Source organism: Lissotriton helveticus, chromosome 6 (genome assembly GCF_964261635.1).
Source record: "Lissotriton helveticus chromosome 6, aLisHel1.1, whole genome shotgun sequence".
NCBI classification, from domain to species: domain Eukaryota; kingdom Metazoa; phylum Chordata; class Amphibia; order Caudata; family Salamandridae; genus Lissotriton; species Lissotriton helveticus.
In genome coordinates, this window is record NC_136067.1 from 849,232,873 (window position 1) to 849,256,702 (window position 23,830).

General features: G+C 48.3%; 1 protein-coding gene across 1 annotated transcript in view; it reads right to left on the reverse strand.

The window, feature by feature from the left end:
• SMPDL3A (sphingomyelin phosphodiesterase acid like 3A) overlaps positions 1-23,830 on the reverse strand; it is a 328,355-nt gene that overhangs the window by 92,042 nt on the left and 212,483 nt on the right. Inside the window, exon 5 of the mRNA XM_078648459.1 lies at positions 11,231-11,409. Within this exon, the coding sequence (XP_078504585.1) occupies positions 11,231-11,409 (179 nt within the window). The remainder of the gene's footprint in view (positions 1-11,230; positions 11,410-23,830) is intronic.

The following is a 23,830-nucleotide window of genomic DNA, read 5'->3' on the forward strand; positions in this document are numbered from 1 at the left end:
GGAACCCAAATTGAGACTGCGTAAGGACACCACCAGCTTCCGCCCATTCCTCTAACCTGGCCAGCAGTACTCGACTCATCGTTTTAAGTGATGAGTCTAAAAGGGAGATAGGTCGGATGTGAAGAACTACCGACCTATCTCCCTTTTTATATATTGGAATAATTATAGATTCGCCCCAAGTATGTGGGGTGCTTTCCTCAACTACCGCATTAAATACCTTGGTCAAGACAAAGCCCCATAATTTTATATCGGCCTTATACAGGTCGATGGGCACCCCATCAGGGCCTGGGGCTTTCCCACCCTTACTACGTCTAATGGCAAGCTCTACCTCTGGAACAGTAATGCCTAGTGGGATGGTAGGCCATTGATTGGCCACCATGGTCATTGAATCGCCCACCCCTTCCGGGTCGAAAATGCTCGTAAAATGTGAGACACAGCACTCCTCACTAACTTGAGCAGTGAGGACTGGCGTGTTATCGCTCTTAAGGAAGGGGCAGTTAACAGTGTCTCAAAAAAGTTTACTGTCAGAGAGTTCGACAGCCCTGGCCAGCTTATCCCATGCTTCCTCCTGCAATTCATGCTTCCTGCGCTTTATCTGCCCTTTGTAAGCAACCCTTAGATTTTTAATAATCAGCCTATCTCTGGGCCTGCTAACTAGGGCCTTCTTTAACTTCCGCAGTGACTCCGAACAAGCGGTGTCAAACCATCCAGACCTCGGTTTCTTATTACTAAACTTAGTGATGGTCATAATATTACCAATTAGGGCATTGATCTTGCTGAAACTTATCAAAATGTCCCTCGAGTCAGTATTCACATCCAAGCAACAATGGAGGTTTGGCAAGCAGGCCACCACAATTTTAGCCAATAGGTTTTCAGAATTATCTCCCCTCCTTTTAATCCTGTGGCCATTTGGTCTGCTTGGGACAATATCAGTAACCACAGTTTTAGCTGCTAGTACTTTATCGCCCCAAATAGTAAATACCAGTGTGACACAATTATGGTCACTCATCGCAAGGTCCAATGCGACTGGGGTATCACAAAACCCACTGATATTATCTGAGATCAACACATGGTCAATAACCGTAGCGGCATTCCTCCCAGTGAATGTAGGGACAATGTTGCCCTCACGATCCTTTGCAGCTTGTAAAGCAACTAGATCATATTTTGCTAAGACTGAGTTCAACGACTCTCCATACTTGCTGTGAGTAAAATGTAGGCAACCATCACCATTCTCATCATTGAAACCACACACCTTGCTTAATGATAACGGACACATTTGAACATTAAACCCCCCCCCCCAGATGAATACAAAATTAACATGATTAACCCGGCAGATCTTGTCCATGGCCTTCTCCAATTCATTAATTGCAGTCGAGCGAAATGAGTCCGGTAGGTTATTGTAGTAATTAGTCAACAAAACGTTACGGCCATTTTTGTGGCACAACCATAACAGTTGGGAATGACATCCAACCTTCTCGTGTAAAATAACTTGCACAGGGAGGTTAATAGACAGCAAAATCAGGAGACACCTCTAGCTCTGCCCATGGTCGAACCTTGGGCTGGTAGATTAAACGAGACAAATCCTTCATAACTTATGTCTTCCACACTCCATGTCTCTTGGAGGCAGAGGATGTCATAACTATCCACAGTGTCTCTCCAACCCAGAGACCTTATTTTGCTGTTCCAGCCTGCGATATTCCAACAGGCAAATGTATACCCCCTCTGACCTTTAGCTTGTTCCAATTCGGGGATTCTATTCATTTCCCTGGATTCATCACCTCTAGCCCCTGGGTGTACTAGGTTGGGGTTCAAACTATCATTCCCTGTCACAGGAAGACTAAGTTGACCACTTAACTCACCCTTATTCACATCCTCCTGCAAACCTGAGTCTATACTACCTTTTGGGTCGCAAACCTCCATAAAGTTAGGCTCTAATTGGCTTAATGGTTCTGGCTGTTCTAACTGTTCTAAAGGGGCCCTTACCACCCCTTCCTGGTCCTGATGCAACCCTATCTTTTGTGATGAGCTCAGTCAATCTACCGCCTCAAGACAATTAAAACTATTGTAGCTAAGGAACATGTCCGGTATGTACATAGAATCCGGTCTACTCCAGGTCCCCCTATTCTCTCCCCTCCTTTCAACTCTTGTCCATTCATTAGACCTCCCCATGGTTGCCTCTACATAGGGGGGGGCGGGTAGAAAAAGGTTAATGGGAGAGTCTGGATAACTTCCTCCAACCCTTGACTCGGTGAAGCACATATATAAGAGACAATACTAGGGTCTCTAAAGGTAACCACAATACAGTCGCCTTTTATCCTTTTTGCCGTTCTACCTATCCAGGGTGTTCTCCTTACCATTACAATCTCACTGGTAATTTGAGGGGGCAACGGTCTGTTCAGGCTAAGCCAATTAACCACCTTGTTTTTGAGCGACGCAAAAGGTTCCTGCGGATGCTCCCTCAAGGTTGGGACGCCAGCTAAAATAACCACTAAGGGGCTTGCTTCAGGGGGTAACTCTGGTGTTAATGGTCTCCCCCTCTTGCTATAACCTACTTCCCCCTTTTCTTTAGGCGGGGCATCAGGCTCCTTAGGGATAGCCTGGGCTGCCGCTGGTGGCATGATAGGTGGTTTACTTGCTGGTTTGTTAGCAGCGACAGGTGTAATACCACCCTGACAGTACTGGGGGGCAACATTAGGGGTATCTACAATTTTACTTACAGGCTTCTTAGTAGCTACCCGTTCGGCACCACAATGTCCATGTGGTTGACTAGCGATAACAGATGCTTTGGCAGGCTCCCTAACGGAGACTGACTTGCCCAATGTATTAACGTTATCTTTTACCAGCTTTTCTAGCTGGTTCAATTTGCTATTAATCGTTTTTGTTCGTTCAATGAGGGGCAATATTAGAGATTTCATTAGAATTTCTATTTTCCCCAATAGCTCGTCATGTGTACTGTGTTCAAAATCTGGTTGAATGACACTAGGGGGCCCAATCTGTAAACTAGAAGGCTGAGTGCTCCCTATTAAGTGGGTTAATTTAGGTACTTTGAACAGACTCCCCTTCTGGGCACCGCCCCCTCTTCTCCTCTTACTATTATTATTACTTTTATTTTCCAGGCCAGGTTTACTTTTCCCCCTTTGAGCCGGACTAAGTATATTTACAAGGGGACTAAGTGGTAAGGGGGGCGCAGGAGGTAAAGGAGAAATTACAGAGATACCTTGTAGAGATGATGACTCAAGAGATCCACTAAAAGCTGTACTAATTCGAGTGGAATTTAGGGTAGCCTTTACAGTATCTAGCTCTAACAACATTGAGTTGGACATAGGACGTTGGGCTGCTGTTAGGTCTTGTAATCCAGGATCAGGTGAAACTGCTACCCCAATATGACCCAGGGATGAGCGTTTTCCTGTTACAAGGTCTAGAGACAGTCTTTTTTCTGTCGGGGCTATTTCCTTTTCCAGGATAACCGTGGCCCGCTTAAGGAATTGGTCCATGGTCCCCGTTACAACACCACCAGCTGTCGAGAGCGTTACCTTCCTCCCCTTCCCTGAGTGTAGAACCATAGTGCCTTGCACTGGATGAGATAGAGTGGACCAGACCTAAGTATGCAAAATTCAAGACACAGTTCGTACCCGGGGTGATGAAAGGGACTGAGCCCGAACCGACCGCCAACGACCCCGGACGGCCCGCCCTTTGCCTGGGCTTAGCCCGGCTAGTCCCGTGTGCGTCCAGCGCTGCGTAAAGGGGGCGTGATTAAATACACAAGAGTGGGCGGAGAGAGCACGGGAAGAGGCACCAGCTGTAGGTCTTTCAGGAATGCTGGTCCTCGCAGTCCCGGCCTCCCTCAGTAGACGTCCCACTGTTCAGGCTCCCAGAATCGCCACGGGTCCAACTAGTTCAGCGGGCGAGGAAATAAAAATCACCGAGGTTCAATGAGAGCAGTGATTAGAGCAATCGGCAAAAACGGCTACGAGCGGCACTGAGTCACTTTTACGGCAATGCAGAGTCAAAACCCTGTGCCTGCTTGAAGCATGCATAAGGAGTGACGCAGCATGTTAGGCATAGGGTGCCCCCTCGTCTTGCTGGAGCCGCGTCGCGCTTGCGACGCGACTCCAGCAATGCGTCGCCTTTACGCCGAGGATGCGACACACATCTGCCCGTCCGTGCGCCACGGCGCGCCGCATTGTAAATGCGACGCATCAGTGGTGGCGCACAGGTGGTTTTGCGTGTCGGAAGTGGTCTGGCGCATCCCTGCTGATTTTCAGAGACGCGCCAGTCCTTGTAACTCTGCCCCAGGATATGAATTCCAAGATGCGCACCTTACAAACTAAAATCCACCGGTTCCGGTGTTCAGCTCCTTCTCATAGTGGAGAGATGGCAGCGAGGCGTGTGGGCGCTTTACAAAAGAAAATGGATAAATATAATTTAGCACCACTCGATGTATTGTAAAAATATTCCATCAGAAAACGCCAACAACGCATGAGGATTTGTTCAAAGACAACCCTCAGCAGGAGTGATTCAAGCAGTGCCTCTAATCTCAACAAAATTATGATGTACAAATAACTACGACCGACGTATTGATTATTGATTTGCTGATAAGACAGCACGTGGAGTCCAATGGAGTACACAAAGACTGCGATGCACTAGGGCCATCTAGCGATCAGTATATGTACTACACGCTGCGCCATGTATGTGTTTTATGTCACTTTAACAAACGACACACAGTTAAGAAAGCAGTATTTAATGTACTGCCCTTTCTACCACTGCAAATGTATGAATGATTAAAAATGTAAAGCTCTGTATCAGTTGAGGAACTTTCCAACGGTCACATACCCTCAACCTGCTAGCATCGATAAACTCATCCAGATGGGGTTATCGAACGCCGTTTCTTTGTAGAAGGACATTAGCATCTATAAATGGATAATCTTTGTTGACACACTTTGTTCGCACCAACTTTACAATTTAAGACCATGCTGATTGTCCGTGTTAGGTGTCACAACCCCTCCTTAGACAGGGCTGCTGCAGCATAAACCTGATGCCGTGTTCTGTCACACCTCAGCTAACGCCTACCTTTAGCAAGGCTGTCACTCGCATTGGACCTCGGCATTAGCCACTTTGAGATTGAGTATACATTTTACTTTGTAACATATGTCAGAAATTGAGGTTTTGATTGAGGGGGGTGAAAATACTTCCCAAGCAACATCCACAACCCTTGTCAGGGTAGACTACAAAAGTCACAAAATTATGCTTAACCCACTAGCAGCGTGGCGCACATTAACTTAAAGGCTCTGTGCAGCACACAAACAAAAATAAAGTGAAAACACACACACAAAAAATACTAAACCAATTCAGAAACAGAGAAAAATGTAGTAAATAAAATGAGAACAAAACAACAAATATCCAATTAGTAGAACCAGATATGCAATTTTAAAGGTTTAGTACAAATAGTGGCAAGAGACAGAAAGCACGAAATGTAGGTGTTAGAAATGGGATTTCTGGTTGGCTAGGGCATGCGCCTAAGCCAGGCAGAAACCCCCACTCTAGTCAGGGCAAGGGAGTTACACGCTGAAGATAACCCCTGCTCACCCCCTTGGTAGCATGGCACGAGCAGTCAGGCTTATCCCAGAGGCAATGTGTAAAGCGTTTGCGCACCACCCACACAGCAGCAACACACTAGGCAGACCACAAAAGAAACTCCACACAAGGTTATATAAAAAATAGCCTTTTGTATTATCCATAAACACATTAGACCATAATCACAAATGTACACTGTGCCATCTGGCACTTAGGTATCACTTTACATGGGACTTATATACAGGACAGGGTGAATAGTGCCGCTTTCATAACCAACCGACCTGGTAAGTAATAAAACACATTATGCATCAGTCACATTGGGCATGATCCACATTATGCAGTAATCACATTTAGGCATACACACATTAGGCCTAAACGCTGCGCATAAACACATTATGCATAGATAAGTAGTAACCAACCAGTAACTACTGGTACAGACACTTTGCATAAATAACATTAGCAATGCACCTCAGTAACACTCCCCAGGTGCATACATCACCTTAGGGCTTTGCGCACTACCAGCATACCAGGTGCTCACAGGCCAACTTGCCTTCCTAGGGGAGGGGGGGGGGGCCTGTCTGGAACTTCCCCGCAATGCCCTATGTCCATCAAAAGTCAGGGCTCTATGAGCATGGGGCTTCCACCAGCCCGTGAGCTAGTGAGGGCGAGGGTGCAACTCACCCTTACCCCTCTCCAACCAAAACAGAAATGCCTCCGTTGTTGCAGCTGCCCGTACTCTGGCGGTGCAGCTGTAAAAATGGTCACTGGCACCAACAGTGCTTTGGGAGCCCCTTTCACCGGGTTCCTCCTGGTGCAACTGACACCTCAAATGGACACCTGCAGTGCCCAAAACAGGCCCCACTCACCGGTGCCTTTCCAGACTCTTTCCAGTCTTCCTGCAATCTCCAGTGGAGCCCTCAACTCCGGAAGCACACAGGCTCTCTCCGCAGGTCCCTCGGGGACGGGCCTGCACGGAGCGAAGTCTCCTCCTTGGCTAGTCGCGCCCCCGGTCAGGCTTCGCTCCCGCCTGACTTCCGGCATCGCGCCGCCACCCTCTGGCAGCGTAAAGGTGGTGCGAGCCCACCAGGCTCAGTTTAGCTCATTGCCCCGCCCAAAACCAGGCAGCCCATCTGTCTTCCTAGATGCCGTTCGTGGTGCGGCAGCTCTCGGGCACAAAACTGAGGGGTAGGCTCCCGCCCACAACCAGGCAACAGTCGCCTGACTTCCGGCCTGATTCTCAGAGCGAAGTCTCAGTTACTTCTTGGTGTGGGGACAGCTGTCCCACACTGCTCACGACCCCGCTCGAGGGGCGGACCAGGCGATCTCCTCACGGTGCGGATGCAGACTGCGCCCACAACACCTAGGACTGTTGAGCCCACTTCTAGGGCTCACAGGCAAAGAAGCAAAAGTGCTCAGCACACGCTCTCTGCAGATCACCCCCCTCCAGTTTGGGCAGTGTCCTTCTCATTTTGAATGCGCTCTTCAGGGCAATGGCTATCAGGGCAGAACTGGGCATAGGCAGGCCAGCACGTAGGGACCCCCAGGAAGCAGCAGCTGGGTCCCACGGCGGGTCCTCCTTGTCCAGCAGTCCTTCAGCTTCACAGCTCCAAGCAGGTACACCAAACATGGGGTCAGAAAAAATACTAGGAGGAAAGCAAAAAGTTCAGGGATGACATTGCATAAAGGGCCAAGTCCAAGAGTAGGTATCTGTTTGTGCTAGATCGGGACAAAGGCCCAAGAACAGGCCAACCGCCATGGAGTGCAGGCCAGATACAAGGACCAGTTTAGTCCCACTGAAAAACGCTACCTTCTCAGTTTGTCACACAGGGTTAAAAACGTAAGCATTTCACAGAAGGAGCTCAGGTGATGCCAGCCCGTTTGTCCAGGTCCTGGGAAGGCACCTCTTGGGGATCAGGAACTCGCTCCAGCAGGATTCAGGCAGGTCCTTTTGCAGAAAGCCAGCTGGTCAGCTGAAGGGAGATCTCTGGAGTTTGTTGTCTAGCTGTAGCTCAGAACAGGAGGTCAGCCAACTGATCCTTTGAGTCACTCAGGTAAGCCTAAGATGAATGGAGCAGGCCCATTCTACCTTCTCAAAGAGCTGTGCAGGCCTCAAGCAGCAGGGCAGTCCTCTGAAGAACAAGACGGGCCTCTAACAGAAGGGCAGACCTCTGGGGAACAAGGCAGGTCTAAAGCAGTAGAGTAGTCCATTGAAGAACAATGCAGGCCGCAAGCAGCAGGGCAAACCTCAAAAGAACAAGGCAGTCCTTTTGTAATACCCATAGGTCCAGAAGTGTACAAATTAGTTGCTCAGGAGGGCCAGTATTTCTACCTAGTGCCACCCTTTGAAGGGGGGGGGGACTTATAGTCCTCCCCACATCTGGTTCTGGAAAGTTCCTTTCTTCGCCTACCCAGGCTCAATGTCGTCTAGGGTACAACAGGCTGGTGACAAGTTCCTTTGCGACTGTGCTGGAGGCAGTCCTTTGAAATGCAAGTGGGGCAGGGAACAGCTCTGATCCTCCCATCCTCACAGGATGGCCCTCTCTAGCTACATTCAGGTCCTATAGTTCACTGTCAGGCCCAATAAGCATTTCTGACGGAGCAGTTAACAGACTTAGGCACCTGGAAACTCCTAGAAGACCTCAGAAAGTTTAAGGCAGGAAAATTGCAACTTTCTAAAAGTAACTGAACATCATATCTGGTTGCTGCCTATACTGCTGTTATTTACTTAAACAAACGAGAACCAATATTTTTTAGGTCCTGGTTATTTATTCAACCATTATTCCATATTTTTCATTTTTTTCTTTTACCATATGTGTCAGAAACAGAGAAAACACTTTCTGTTTCAAACAATATACCAAAACACTTGTATACATAAAACGTGACACGGCAATACATAAACTAAATGAATCAGTGAACAATGCATCACAATGTTGGCCCGGTCAATAGTTTCATAAATGCAGCAACCCTACTAGTGATTTATTTGAACAATTTAAGCAGTCCTTTTTTAAGATTGCTGCCCATTGGGGACAAAATTTTATGCAACTAAGGTTTTCGGATTACAATCAGTCCCTAAGAGCTTATCCTACTCCTATGGTGTGTTCCCGCAATGGTTGAAGATGCTGTCGCATTTCAAGACCCAGTAGTGTTCATGGGGTTCTCTTTAGGGCTATGACTGGGTACATTCTAAAAGACAAACAAATAATAACCTTTTGTAAATAATGTATCACCGCTTCTCAGTGTGTTCGATTTGATTTTCCTTTAATACTAAATGGTACCTGTTTGTTCTTATGTCCATTCCTTTTCTTATAGACAAAGCGAGCCTGTTAGCTATCTTTCTTTAGCCATCTCATTTCACCCCTTTAAATGAGGAAGCAGTTGTGAAAAACTTTGGAACATCTTACTTTATTTGAACCAACACCAACTTGTTCTCTGGCTTGTTATCCTTTTTACTAGCCTTGCGTCTAAATGGTGGTCCGCTCTTAGTTTACGGGTCTATTTTCACTCTACAAAATACAAGGGAACCGCCCTGGATTAATAACGCGTTTTGGAAACCCTAGTTTTGATTCAGGGATGAGGCGGCAGTAAATGTACTTCTTTGGCCGTGAGAACACCAGCATTGTGTGCACCTACTCTCCAACTGAGGCATTCATGATTACTTCCGGTTTGGCAGCCTTTTACCTATTCCCAGTTCCGATAGTGTCCAAATTGCATTCTGGGAGTGACACTAAGTGCGCGCTGTGGAGGGTCCCATTATTTGTTGTATTCAGGAAATAAGTTAAAAGTGGACCTTTAAAAATACAGAATCAGTATAGGACCAGAAGGAAAAAGAAGAAAATGTTTTCCAAAAATATATATTTTTATTATTTTGCCGGTTTGAGGAATGCACAAGTGAAAACCGGGACCCGTGCACCTTTTTTTTTATAAAACTGTATTATCTTTATGATTTATAATTAAATATATTGTATTTTTTAGATTTTGGTTTCCCTGGTATTTGTTGAGTCCTCCATGTAGTACTGTTATTTTTATCTAATAATTGCCTAGGAAATATATTTTCTCACATTGCATGCATGTTTGAAGCCTGGTGTCTCTGGTGGTGGGCTATTCTGCTGCAGCCCCATGTTGGTGGTGAAAAACAAGTACCACTTTCATTACAGCTGCTTTTTCTGTGTGATTGGGCAGAAATACAGATCTCTGCTGTCTTTGTCATCTCTGGTTGCAAATGGCAGCAGCTCCACTCACACTCCACTTCTAAGCCAGCCCCCAACTTTTAAGCAATCAATGGCAGGCCAGCGAGCTGCTTGTAGGCTGGCTTCAGAGGGAGTGTAAGAGACACTGGTCCCCCTGCTTTGAAAGGAATATTTATAAGCTGAGTCAATGAACTCGGTAAAAAGATGCTTCTGCAAAAAATGCATGGGCCTCACAGAGCTGTACGCTTCGCCAAGGCGGTGCCACATAAAGACTGAGGAGGACATATGCAGTGCTTTGTAAAAGGGCTCCTTTCATCTGGAAAATAAAACAGAAGAATAAAACAGTGCCAAGGCATGGTGCTCGGAGCAGCATGCTGGGCGGTTGTGCCACTATACCAAAAATGTAAATAAAACAGATGAAACGCACGCAATTAGAGGCACATTGCGTCCCCTATAACAAATGGCTTTATTACAGGAGAAATCTTGCCCCTTATTGCAGCCAATCAAGTTAAGGTGAATCAGATATCCCTCTTTCAAGGGCATTCCGGGTAGATTTACAAATATTTTACGCTGGGTTACTGTCAAAAAAGTGACGCTAACCAGCACAAAACATATTTTTTCTCATTTACTTTCCAGTGCAAAACTGGTTTTGTGCTGGAAAGTACACTAAAAGTAACACAAAAGAGAGCGAAGCACTGCTTCGCGTTACTTAGCGCCAAGGGGGCTTTACATGGGCAGTAAATGGGTGATCCCATGCAACCACCCACGCCTTTTGATGCAAAACCGTATCTACACACAATTGTAGACAGGGTTTAGAGCCAAAAGTTAATGCCACTTCAAAAAAGGCGTTAAGATGAGAAATGTTTTCATTTCTCCTTTATTTTTTCACTTTGCATGTGTGCTGCACTGTGCAGCACACATACAAAGTGGGAAAAGTGTATAAACTTGTTTAGGGAAAGTATTTTGTACAGGAAGGTTACCCTTCCTGTACAAAACCTGCGGTAGACTCAGGCATTCACCATATCGCTATGACGCTAAGGTGTGTGCCTGGCGCAGGGCAGCTGAAATTAGCCCCGGCACTAGTGAGAGAGGAGGAGAGAGTCATTTCTCTGTAGATATGGCATTCTCCTGCTCCCTCCCTGTCACTCAACACAGTGCCGCCTCTTTGGGTGCTGCGTTGCGTGTCTTTTTCTAAAATCTAGCCCTTAGACTTCCTCCAAGTTACCCCCTTCATTTAAGCCAGTATAGGGCCCAATATCTCGGTCCCAAAAATAAATACCACAACACACATGCACAGAAATGCAATGGCAGCATTATTTGCAAAAGAACTGAACGTAGAGAGTCAAGGACAGTGTAATGTTTTGGGTAATTTGTGTGTTAGAAGCTCTTTTGTTGCAGAAAATCTATAGCAATGCGAGGCCCACTAGTGAACGTCCGTGCTATCATAAGCCAAAATGTAAAAGAATTACCATTTCCATCTTTTGGCGTGAGTATTCTAGAGTGTCCTCAAGCCATTCCAGCTGGTTGCCTGGGTCAGTCATGTTCACGGTTACATTGTTAGGGCTGTAGTACAAGACAGTATTTAGGCTGATGATTCGTAAAGGATTTCCATTCAAAGTGGATTTGTAAATCTGGGAGTAGTAGCCACCTGCAATAAAAGAACAAAACAAAAAATATTAAAATCCAGGGAAGGTTAAAGATATCAATATCATACTCTGAGATCACATCGCCTACCTTCAGGATAGGTATCTTTAAGATAACAACTAGATTCCACAGATCATAGAAACACATTTCTCTCAGCTTTGTGATGAAGAGCGATGAGGTTTTATTCTTTCACCAAAACAATTTTAAAAAGTGAGAAATTCAGGGAGGTCCAACACTTAACAAATCAAGCACAGGAAAAAGACACATTTCATTTATACTTAAGGGCATCTGCGAAGAGAGGCAATACCCATGCTGGTAGTACATTTATTTGATGATCACACAATCAAACTAAAAGCAAATTATTGGAGCTAAAGTAAGCAGTGTTACCAAAAAACACACAGTCTATGTTCTAAAGCCATGCACGTGTATTTATTACCCATAGCCATAAAGATTTCACAGTTACCTATTTCAACACCCATCCTGGAAAATAAGGAACTGCAATGCTTTCACAGTTTTTGAAGGCCACAAAACTTCAGTGCTGCTGGGAGTGGTGGCAGCCCTCAAACATTTCCTGATTTCATTCCCTCACTGCTCCTCTCTGAGATCTAAATTGCTCATTAAAGGAGAAATTAATTTACTACCTTTAATGCCCAACTGCCCCAATATGACTAGGGGATCCAGAGGAAACCAGTGGTTACTGGTCAACTAGAACTTCCCCACAGAGGGAAAAGAAAACATTGAAAGCTTGCCAAATGCTGATATCTGTTCTTCATTGCTGCTAAATCACAACTATCCAGTAAATATTTTAGAATGTGATGCATCTTTCCTCCCCTAATATAAATCTCTAGCCTGGGGTTGTTTTCGGGCCCTGAATAGTCCCTGGCTGCTTATTTAGCAATTTTCCGTTGAGCAAACCAGACCTATCTAGCTGTCTGAGAGCTCCACACACATTAATAGACCAGCGGTTGCATTAAAATGACTTCAAGAATATCTACTAATGAAATATGCCTTAAAGACCTCGTCAGTGCCGGCCGCTCCACCCACCGCGTGGCTCCTCCTGAGGTCCCCCTGTCCCCCTTGTTGCCGCCGCCTGCTCGTCGCTGCCCTTGCAGTCGAGGTTCCTTCTTTTCCCCCTGGTCTTTCCTCAGTTAGTACCAGTATCTGTCTACTTTCACTGTTGTGCCCCTGATTTTGTATTTTTCGCTTCTGCCACCTTTTCCCACTGCTCCACCCCGTCCCTGCCACTGCTCCCCCGCAGCCCCGCCCCCTTTTTCTTCTGTTCCCTCTCCCCTCTCCCATTTGCCACCCCGCTCCCTCCTCCCAGCTGCTCCTCCCTCCCACTGGGCACTTAAGGTCGTGGCCGCGAGACGGGGAGCTGTGACCTAACCTGACCTCGTCAGTGCCGGTCGCTCCACCCGCCGCGTGGCTCCTCCTGAGGTCACCCGGTCCCCCTTGTTGCTGCCGCCTACTCGTCGCTGCCCCTGCAGTCGAGGTTCCTTCTTTTCCCCCTGGTCTTTCCTCCGTTAGTACCAGTATCTGTCTACTTTCACTGTTGTGCTCCTGATTTTGTATTTTTCGCTTCTGACGCCCTTTCCCGCTGTTCCACCCCGCTCCCTGCCGCTGCTCCCCCGCGGCCCCGCACCCCCTTTTTCTTCTGTTCTCTCTCCCCTCTCCCATTCGCCACCCAGCTCCCTCCTCCCAGCTGCTCCTCCCTCCCACTGGGCACTTAAGGTCGTGGCCGCGAGCCGGGGAGCTGTGACCTAACCTGACCTCGTCAGTGCCGGTCGCTCCACCCGCCGTGTGGCTCCTCCTGAGGTCACCCGGTCCCCCTTGTTGCCGCCGCCTGCACGTCGCTGCCCCTGCAGTCGAGGTTCCTTCTTTTCCCCCTGGTCTTTCCTCCGTTAGTACCAGTATCTGTCTACTTTCACTGTTGTGCCCCTGATTTTGTATTTTTCGCTTCTGCCGCCTTTTCCCGCTGTTCCACCCCGCTCCCTGCCGCTGCTCCCCCGCAGCCCGCCCCCTTTTTCTTCTGTTCCCTCTCCCCTCTCCCATTCGCCACTCCGCTCCCTCCTCCCAGCTGCTCCTCACTCCTCGCCATTTATGGCGGAGTCCGCGCGTACGCGCAGCGGGCGCGCCGATTGTGCGCCAAAGGCAAGCCCGTCTGCGCCCGTCCACGCCTGGACCACGCCCAGCGCCAGAAACCCTGGATCTCGCCGATGTCAACGTACCCGACGAACCTACGACGCCGCCAGCCTCCACACACTCAACACCAGCCGGAACCCCGCCTGCTACCTGGCCACCCCGAAACGCACCCACAGACCATTCACCTGCCAAGAATGCAAATTCACCTGCATCCGCCCCGGACCAGCACCCACCAAGCCTAACATCAGCAAGAATCACTTCAAGTGCATCCTGCTCCGTCCACAGGCACGCAGTCGAACTCTGGAACCTCCTAGACACAACAGCACCGGACGTCGCCTTCCTCACGGAAACCTGGATGAACGCCTCCTCAGGCCCCGACATTGCCATAGCCATCCCGGACGGCTACAAGATCACCCGGAGGGACCGCTCCAACCAAACCGGAGGAGGCATTGCCATCGTCCACAGAAACACCATCCGCATCACAACCAACTCGGAAGACACCCTCACAGCCGCCGAACACCTGCACTTCCAGATACACACCGACCCCAGGACTACCCTCAGAGGCACCCTGATCTACAGACCCCCAGGACCACGCATTCAATTCAGCGAAGCCATCGCAGACTTCGTAAGCCCGCACGCCCTCACCTCCCCGGACTACATCCTCCTAGGAGACCTCAACTTCCACCTGGAGAACAACGATGACAGCAACACCACCACCCTGCTGGACAACCTCGCCAACCTCGGACTCAAGCAACTAGTGAACACCCCCACCCACTACGCCGGCCACACGCTTGACCCCGTCTTCTCCTCCAGCAAGCACATCTCCTTCAGCCACTCCACCGGACTCCACTGGACAGACCCCAGCTGCGTCCACTTCTCCTTCAAGAAAACCACGACCCACCACCACCCACAACAGGCCCCCCGCAGGACCTGGAGCAAGATCACCGCTGACCAGCTCACCACCTCCCTCAACCAGAACCCTCCCACCAGCACGACCGACCCCAACGAAGCAGCCCGCAACCTCGCACAATGGCTCACCGACTGCGCCGACGAACTCGCACCACTGAGGAAACCACCCAGCAGACCCCACAGCAAGAAAGCCACGTGGTTCACGGATGACCTCATAACCTCTAAGAAAAACTGCCGTTCCCTGGAGAAAACCTGGCATCAGGACCAGACAACAGAGAACATGACAGCCCTCAAGAAAGCCACCCGCAAGCACCACCAACTGATCCGGACCACCAAGAGAACTACCTACAAACAGCGCCTGGACAACAACAGACACAACAGCAAGGAACTCTTCAGCATCGTTAAAGAGCTCTCCAACCCCAGCGCCTGCAACAACAACATCACACCCTCGCAAGACCTCTGCAACGCACTCGCCTCGTTCTTTCACCGCAAGATCGCCGACATACACGACAGCTTCGGCATACAGACCAACCACCCAACCACCGAACCAGCGCACCCAACCGCCACCCTCTGCACCTGGAACCCGGTCAACACCGAAGACACCGCCCGCACGATGAGCACCATCCACTACGGCTCCCCCACCGACCCATGCCCGCACCACATCTTAAACAAAGCCGACTCCATCATCACACCTCAACTCCGCGACGTCATCAACAGCTCCTTCGCATCTGCCACCTTCCCGGAGAGCTGGAAGCATGCCGAACTCAGCGCCCTACTGAAAAAACTCACTGCGGACCCCACGGACCTCAAGAACTTCCGACCCATCTCACTCCTCCCGTTTCCTGCCAAAGTCATCGAGAAGACTGTCAACAAGCAGCTCTCCACCTTCCTCAAGACCAACGGATCCCTCGACCCGCCACAGTCTGGCTTTCGGGCAAACCACAGCACCGAGACCGCCCTCATCGCAGCCACCGACGACATCAGATCTATGCTCGACAACGGGGAAACCGCCGCCCTCATCCTCCTGGACCTCTCAGCAGCCTTCGACACGGTATGCCACCGCACCCTAATACAACGTCTCAGCGACACCGGAATCCGAGGCGCGGCCTTGGAATGGATCATCTCGTTCCTCGCCAGTAGAACCCAGAGAGTCTGCCTCCCCCCGTTCCGGTCCGAGGCCACCGAAGTCATTTGCGGCGTCCCACAAGGATCCTCGCTCAGTCCCACCCTCTTCAACGTCTACATGAGCCCCCTCGCGGCCATCGCACGCAAACACAACCTCAACATCATCTCCTACGCCGACGACACACAACTGATCCTCTCCCTCACCAACGACCCGGACACCGCCAGAGCCAGCCTCCAGGAAGGAATGAAGGGCGTCGCGGAATGGAGGAAGCTCAGCCGTCTGAAACTGAACTCAGACAAGACGGAAGTCCTCATCCTGGGACTGCCCCCCTCGGCCTGGAACGATTCCTGGTGGCCACCTGCCCTGGGCACCGCCCCCAAACCCACCGACCACGCACGCAACCTGGGCTTCATCCTGGACTCCTCCCTCACGATGACCAAGCAAGTCAACGCCGTGGCATCGTCCTGCTTCAACACCCTGCGCATGCTCCGGAAAATCATCCGATGGATCCCCAACGCTACCAGGAAGACGGTCACCCAGGCCCTCGTCACCAGCCGCCTAGACTACGGAAACACCATCTAAGCCTGAATCACAGTAAAGATCCAGAAAAGACTACAGCGCATACAGAACGCCTCGGCAAGACTCATCCTGGACATCCCCCGCCACAGCCACATCTCCCCCATCTGAAGAATCTGCACTGGCTCCCCGTCAGCAAGAGAATCACATTCCGACTCCTCACCCACGCACACAAGGCCCTCCACAACGCGGGCCCCAAGTACCTCAACAACCGCCTCGCATTCTACACACCAACCCGCCAGCTCCGCTCCGCCAGCCTCGCCCTGGCCAACGTCCCACGCATTCGCAAAGCCACCGCCGGAGGAAGATCCTTCTCCTACCTAACGGCCAAGACATGGAACTCCTTCCCCACCCACCTACGGCTGACCCAGGACCATCTCTCCTTCAGGAAACAACTCAAGACCTGGCTATTCGAGCAGTAGCGGACCCCTCCCCTCCCAGCGCCTTGAGACCCTAACGGGTGAGTAGCGCGCTTTACAAATTCCCTGATTGATTGATTGATTGATTGAGTTGGGAGGACAATGATGGGTTAGCAAATGTACAATAATACTTTTAGAACAGTTTCATTTAAATATGAAGGACTGTGAAGTCCATTGTGTGGGGAAGTGGCACTGCAACAGTAAGGTCTAAAATTATTTTCTGGAGGCTTTTAAGTAAGTCAGACTTCTCATTGAGGACTGTAATGAGTTTTCGATCTAAGGGGTGCTTCCCGAGAAAGATTGTTTCATAGATTTTTGTTTCTTGAATGATGGGGTTTTCTTTAGCAATAGAGTGCGTGGGCTTCGAAGAGTGCGGTGACTGCCAGATATGTTAAGACTGTGGGCCAGAATGTTTAGGGTGCCTTGGTGGACAGCTTTTTAGGTGGTCGATGATAGCTTGAATTGGCCCCTTGCTTTCAACTGCAGTCACCTTAGTGTGGTAAAAGTGATTGGGGGAGGTTAAGTGATCATATTTCCTGGCCCCAGAAATGAACCAGGCCACTGTATGACATGTTGCCTTGAGAGATGCCAAGTGAAGTTTGGTGATTCCATATAGAAGGGAGTTTCAATAGTCCAGTCTTGATAGTGTGAGCAATTGGCTCACTTGTTTGAAGTCTTCTTCGGGAAGTAGGTTTTAGATATCTCTCAGGAGTCTCAAATGGTAATGTGCTTCCTTAGCTAGGGCTTTTATGTGAGATTCTAGTTTGATATGTTTGGCTATTAAGAGTCTAAGAGATCTGCACACACTTCAATTTCAATGTTATTTTATGTTCTATAAAGGTGCAGTTGCTGATCCATTGTGCAAATGAATTGAACAGTCAGAAGGGTGGAGCCATCAGGTAGATTTGTTGAAATGCAGTCTCACAGGCTTGAAATAAGAGCTGAGTATTTTCAGGGTAAAAATAGTATGACATTTTATACTTCTTGAGCACGGCAACCAAGAGTTCCATATGTAGGTGACAATTGTTAGTCATAGGATAGGGCTTAGAGGTACCTTTTGTGCCAGCTGAAGGGTGTTTTAGCGAGTTGGAGACACTTTTTGCTCTATCTTTTCAATAAAGGAGAAAGTCGTTCCAGAAGAGTGCATTCTATGCCCCTTCCATCTTTTCATCTTTTAGAGCAGTGTTTCCCAAACTGGGGTCCGTGGACACCCAGGGGTCCGTGACACATTCCCAGGGGGTCCTCAGACAGCTGTTTTAAAAGTACTGCAAAGTTCCTTGGAGAATTATCAGTTATCGAGCAACAATAAAAGTGTCAAGATAACACCAGTGATTAATGTACCTGCTGGAGAGAGATGAGAGCTTTGTCCAGTGGCAGGTTTGACTTATCTAATGTAGCACAGAGGGTTAATATGCCTGCTGCAAAGAACATGTACCATACACTTTAAAAAACAGTATTTTATGTGCATAGGTCAGTGGGTTACTGCTTTTGTCACAGATATTCTTGTGTTACTCTGCAGCTCATACGAGATGATCATAATCTAGCACAGTGACCTATAAACTGTCATCAAAGAGCTGCTTACACACTGCATGGTACAAGTTAGTAACTTAAGTTTTTTTCCCAGTCTTTCATTATCCTGATACTGCTAAAGGGGTTTATTTGGGTGGAAATAGGTTTTATTTGTTAACGTCAATCCTAACCACTGTGTTATGTTCTGAATCCTGGGTTTGTGGTTTTCCAGACCAAGCACTCTTTAAACATGCCTACCAGTATAAATGACATGTGAATCCTACACCTTGTAGTCCTCTTTTCCTTATGTAACAGTTTGTCTACATTGATTTACACGTATGATTCACTGTCTCTATATGTGTGTTATGTAAAGTGCTCTGATATCCTACAATGGTATGAGAGATGCTATAAAACAAATGAAATACATGTGACAGATGTGACAGATGTGCTATGGCAAAATATTAGGCACTGTTGAAGGGTGATAATAAGGGAATCATTGAAGAACCCCAACAAAGATTGTTGTATCCTGGTGCACAGTAAGGTCATCATGTACTATTCTTTAAAAGCTAATACAATTCAATATATAATGATAAATGTGTTGTAGAATGCACCATTGTATCCTACATATTCTTGAGGGGAGAGCCTCCCAAAGCCCCCTTTGTAGTGGTCAGGCTCACTCACTGCACTAGGAGTGCACTGTATGGGGACTAGTCTGAAAACATTTGCCTGGGCTGCTTTGGGTTTCCACAATGGCCTTGGCAGGAGCAGGAGCCTTGTACTGTGAAATAAAACTTACCATTTAAAAGTTAATCACGGAGATGCAGCATCAACTTTCCCATTACATTTTTCCTTTTTTTGCAAACTCTTTCAATATAAAATACTAAAATCCTTAGTAATTTGAGTGTTTGTTTTGTGTGCATGTGTTTATTTTTTTTCAAATTTCTCTATTAATATTTAAAATTTAAATCATACAAATTGCTGGGGGTCCCCAGCTTCCGTGGTGATTCAATGGGGGTCCTCAGGAGTCAAAGGTTTGGGAACCCCTGCTTTATGGTGTTCAGGAAGGTGGATGGTTTACCATGTTCAATGCAGCAGAGAGGTCAAGGAGAAGAGAGTCACCTTGTTCTAGTATGCTAAGAGAATCATCAACTATTTGTAGAATAGGTGATTCTGTGCTGCAGCCTGCTTGGTATACATCCAGCAGATTGTTATCCATGATAAACTGGCTGAGCTTTGAGGCTACACAGCTTTCTAAAACATTTGAGAAAAAGGGTGAGGTTTGTGACTGGGAGAAAGTTGCTCAGCCCATTTGTGTCTGCTCTTGTTTTCTTAAAGTGGGGAGTAACTACCTCTATTTTGAGACTATCAGGAACAATCTCTCAGGCTGATTAGATGTTTTTAAGGTTGGTCCCAAATGGGGTAATACAGTGTGACCTTTAACAAAGAGGTTCCAAAAGTGTGATGAAGGTCTGGTGTAGCCTACTGCCCTAAGGATTTCAGTGTGTGAGACCTTCTTGAAGTTTGACCAGGCAGTGTTAAGTTTTTGTGGACGGCCATCCTTCAAGATATTTGCTTATTGTTTTGCAAGAAAGTTCAATGTTGACCACTTTTTCTAGAAGAAGTTTCAGGATTTTTCGAACTCTTTCAGATTTCTGAATATGGTTGAAGTGGGTGGTGGTTGGTCTGTTATTTCATAGTCTCAAAAACGTTTCTGGGGCAGTTTTTTGTTTGCTTTATTACCATTATAATTAAGGTTGAGTTTTACTTTCTTAGTTAGGTTTTCTAAGTTCTGTTCTTTGATGTTCGGGGTTGACAGCAAAATTGTTCTATAGTTTTATAGTTTTCAGAGCTTATTTTGTTCCGTAAAGGTCTTTTGGAGCACAACTGAGGCGATTTTTAGCTTTTTACATTTTTTTTTTTTTTTTTTTTTTTAAGTTTTCAAAAACCTTTATTGCTTGGTAAGAAAGTGAACACAGCTGGTGGCCTACAACCTTCCAAGGGCCGGCCGCTCCATAAACTTATGTCAGTTAACACAGCGTCCCGCCAACAACCCCGCAGGGCCGGCCGCAGTTAAATCCTCATGGCTATCATATCAAAGAGAGCACATATGACTTAAGTGGATACAGCATGGTGAAGTATGCATTATTGTAGTGCTGTGGAGCGCTCCACTTGTCCATAACTGTGAAACCCATAGGAACATTATCAACAATTTCTCATTGTAAGTCGTAAGCTTATCGATCCTAAATAAGGTAACCATTTCAACCTATATACAGAGCACAGCCAGTACAGTGAAATCAGGGCAAGCAGCAAGCGACATCACGCCTCCCGTTCTCGCCAAACACTCAAGCCAAGTTAGACAATGAAAAACCTGTAAGGATAAGGAACCTGTCAGCACCATGCCTCATATCAATGCAGTGCAGTCATTTAACTTGCCTCAGTAGTCCCATTGCTCCCACCAGTGTAGAAGGTAAGTGTGGTAAGGGCCCTCGCAGCCTGTTTCAGTCGGCCTCAGATTCAGACTCCGCTCTAGCAAGCATATAAGCAGTGTATGGTCCCCAAATATCGGTAGGCCGAGAACCAGCCGGCAATTCTTCGTGGTAACAGAGCAGTTGATCCCGGCAGTACGCCAGGTCCTTCAGCCAGTCTTGCAGGGCAGGTGCTCTCCTACCACCCCAACACACTGCAACCCTTCGTTTAGCCATTTGCAGCGACAGGCATACAAGTTTACGCACTCCCCTCGGGACCCCTGATATCAAGCCTAGGAGACACACTCGAGGGGTACAGTCAATCACAACCTCAGCCATAGCAGATACTGTCGCGACCACAGCAGCCCAGAATTCTCCCACCTTAGTGCAACCCCAAGCTAGATGCAGAAAGTCCGCAGGCCCAAGTCCGCAACGCGTGCAATTATCGGTTTCACGAAGCCCATACCTGCACAATTGCACCGGAGTATAATAGAGTTGATGCAAATACTTATAATGAATAAGTCGAAAATTGCCATTTGCTGCATAATTACCCGTCATGGAGCAGCACTCCTCCCATTCATCGTCCGTCAATGGGTGCTGTAACACCGCGTCCCATTTATATTTGGAGCTAGCATCCAACACACCCTCATCTCGCTGCGCAGCTCTATATAACCGAGATACCAGCTTCGTTCTGTCTTTTGCCGAATAAAGGAGTTGCAACCCTTCCAGCACCGGAGGTTCTGCCGGAAAAGACGGATAGTGGCTCCGAAGTGCAGCTCGGAGTCGAATGTATATAAACGTAGCCATACTGGCATTGCCGCCCTTTGCCAAAAAGGCCGCCAATGTGATAAAGGTGCCACCCTGGAATACATCCCCCATGAGGTGCAAACCGGCAGATCTCAGAAGGCGAAGCGCCCCTGTGTCCCCCAGCATTGATATGTGTTCATGCCACGAAAGGGGCATCGCCGGTGCATACAGGGGAAGTTTACCAGCACGCTGACCGAGCGCATTCCAGGCCGCAGCCGTGCTACGTACCGTATCCACGTCGTTCCGTTCATATGCCGTTTGAGAGTTTACTATCATGGCTTGCAGCGGCAGCGGCCCGGACGCCCCGGCCTCCACAGCAACGTGAGGCGTATAGGGCGGAGCTGATATCCAATATGTGGCAAAATGTGCTTGGGCACACAGATAATAAAGATGCATGTCCGGAATTGAGAAGCCTCCGAGCTCATATGGTTTCGTCAAAGTAGTCCAGCTCAGGCGTGGCTTCTTGCCCCCCCAGACCAAGCTTATCAGCAAAGAACGAAGCGTGGCGAAAAAATGGCTCTTGAGTGCTAACGGGGCATTTACAAATAGATACAAAAATCTCGGGAGAACTACCATCTTGATCAATGCCACTCGGTCAGCCATAGACAGTGCTAGTCTTTTCCATCCATCCACCTGGTCCTCGAGCTTAGAAATCGCCGTGCCATAGTTCACCCGAAGCATTTCATCTGGATCACGGTGTATCCAGATACCAAGATAGCGGACCGGGTCGGTAGCCCAATCTAAGGGGAAGTTGAGCGGGAAGTGCACTGTGCTGTCAGTAAGTGGCATAATAATCGATTTCTCCCAGTTTATGGACAGGCCCGCAAACCACTCAAAGCGAATATATTCTCGTATCAACCCCTCCAGATAAATCTCAGGCTCCCTTACATACAATACCATGTCATCCGCGTACATGGACACAGCCAGCGGTCTCCGATCGAAACACAGGGCAGATTGCGAATGCCGTTGACGCAGGATACACGCTAAAGGTTCCATAATTAGCGCAAATAACAGAGGCGAGAGCGGACATCCCTGCCTAGTTCCGCGTTTAATGGGAAAAACGTCCGAAACATGTCCGTTGATCCTCACCCGGGCCACTGGGTCCGTATACAATAGCCTTACCCATTGGACAAAGACAAGAGGGACTCCCATGCGGCGCAGCACTGAGAACAAGAAATGCCACGCAATCGAATCAAATGCTTTCGCCGCGTCTAAAAAAACAGCGGCGGCTGGAAGTTCCGGTTTTATCAGATGGAGGACTGCGAACATAGCCCGCAAATTATGGGCAGTAGACCGGGAAGGAATAAAGCCCGATTGGTCCGGCAGGACCATCACCGGAAGAAGCAAGCGCAACCGCGTCGCAAGCACTTTAGCCAATATTTTCACGTCAGTATTCATTAAGGATAACGGCCTATAGGACTCACACTGATCAGACGGCTTGCCGGGTTTGGGCAGCGCAACTATGAGGGCCTCTCTTAACGTGTCTGGCAGACGCCCTTGCTCAAACGATTCCTCATACATTTCGGCCAGGTGCGGCAACAACTCGTCTACATATTCTTTATAGAATTCGGACGGGAGCCCATCCGTACCCGCTGCCTTCCCATTGGGTAGATCAGCTATGGCTTCCCGCAGCTCTTCGGCTGTGATGTGATGCATTAGAAAGTTTTGTTGAGCCGCAGAAAGCCAGACCAACGCCACCTCATCCAGATACTGGCTCACCTCATCTTCACTGGCTGTCGTCCTGTGGCCATACATTCCCCGATAATAATCTACAAATTGGTGAAGAATCCCCTCCGCGTCAGTCACGCTGCGATCATCTACCGTGATCCCTTGCACAGTATAGTGTTTCGCCCATGGTTCCAGAATACGCTCTGCTAGTGCACGACCTGGTCGGCCCCCCTCCCCATAATGCCGAGCTCTTCGTCGTTTGGCCAGATGGCAAGCCTCCTGATCACTCAACTTGTTATATTCGTCTACCTTAGATCGAATTTCGGCCAACGTCGCATCAGAGGCAGAGGCATCATACCGGCGTTCCAGTTCCTTCAAGTCACGCTCTAAGCGCGCGAGAGAGTTGCGTAATGACTTGAGTACTCCAGCTTGCTTCCCAATACACACCCCCTTAATAGTGACTTTGAACGCCTCCCATATAGTGCATTTACTCATCTCCGGACTCTCATTCTCAACAAAGAAAAGCGCTATCGCTTCACGCAAGTCTGTCTTAAACACCTGATCCAACAAGGCAGTGGGGTGTAATTTCCATGTGTAAGGCGCAGATGCATACTGCGGTATAGACAGTGTCAGTGCCACCGGAGCATGGTCCGACAGTGTACGTGGCAGATGTTCTACACCCTCTATCCATGCATTCACATCCCGCGTCACCAACCAGTAATCCAAGCGGGACCACGTGTCTCGTGCATACGTATAGCATGTGCCCTCTGCGTCCCCTGGGTGTCGCAGTCTCCACGCATCCAC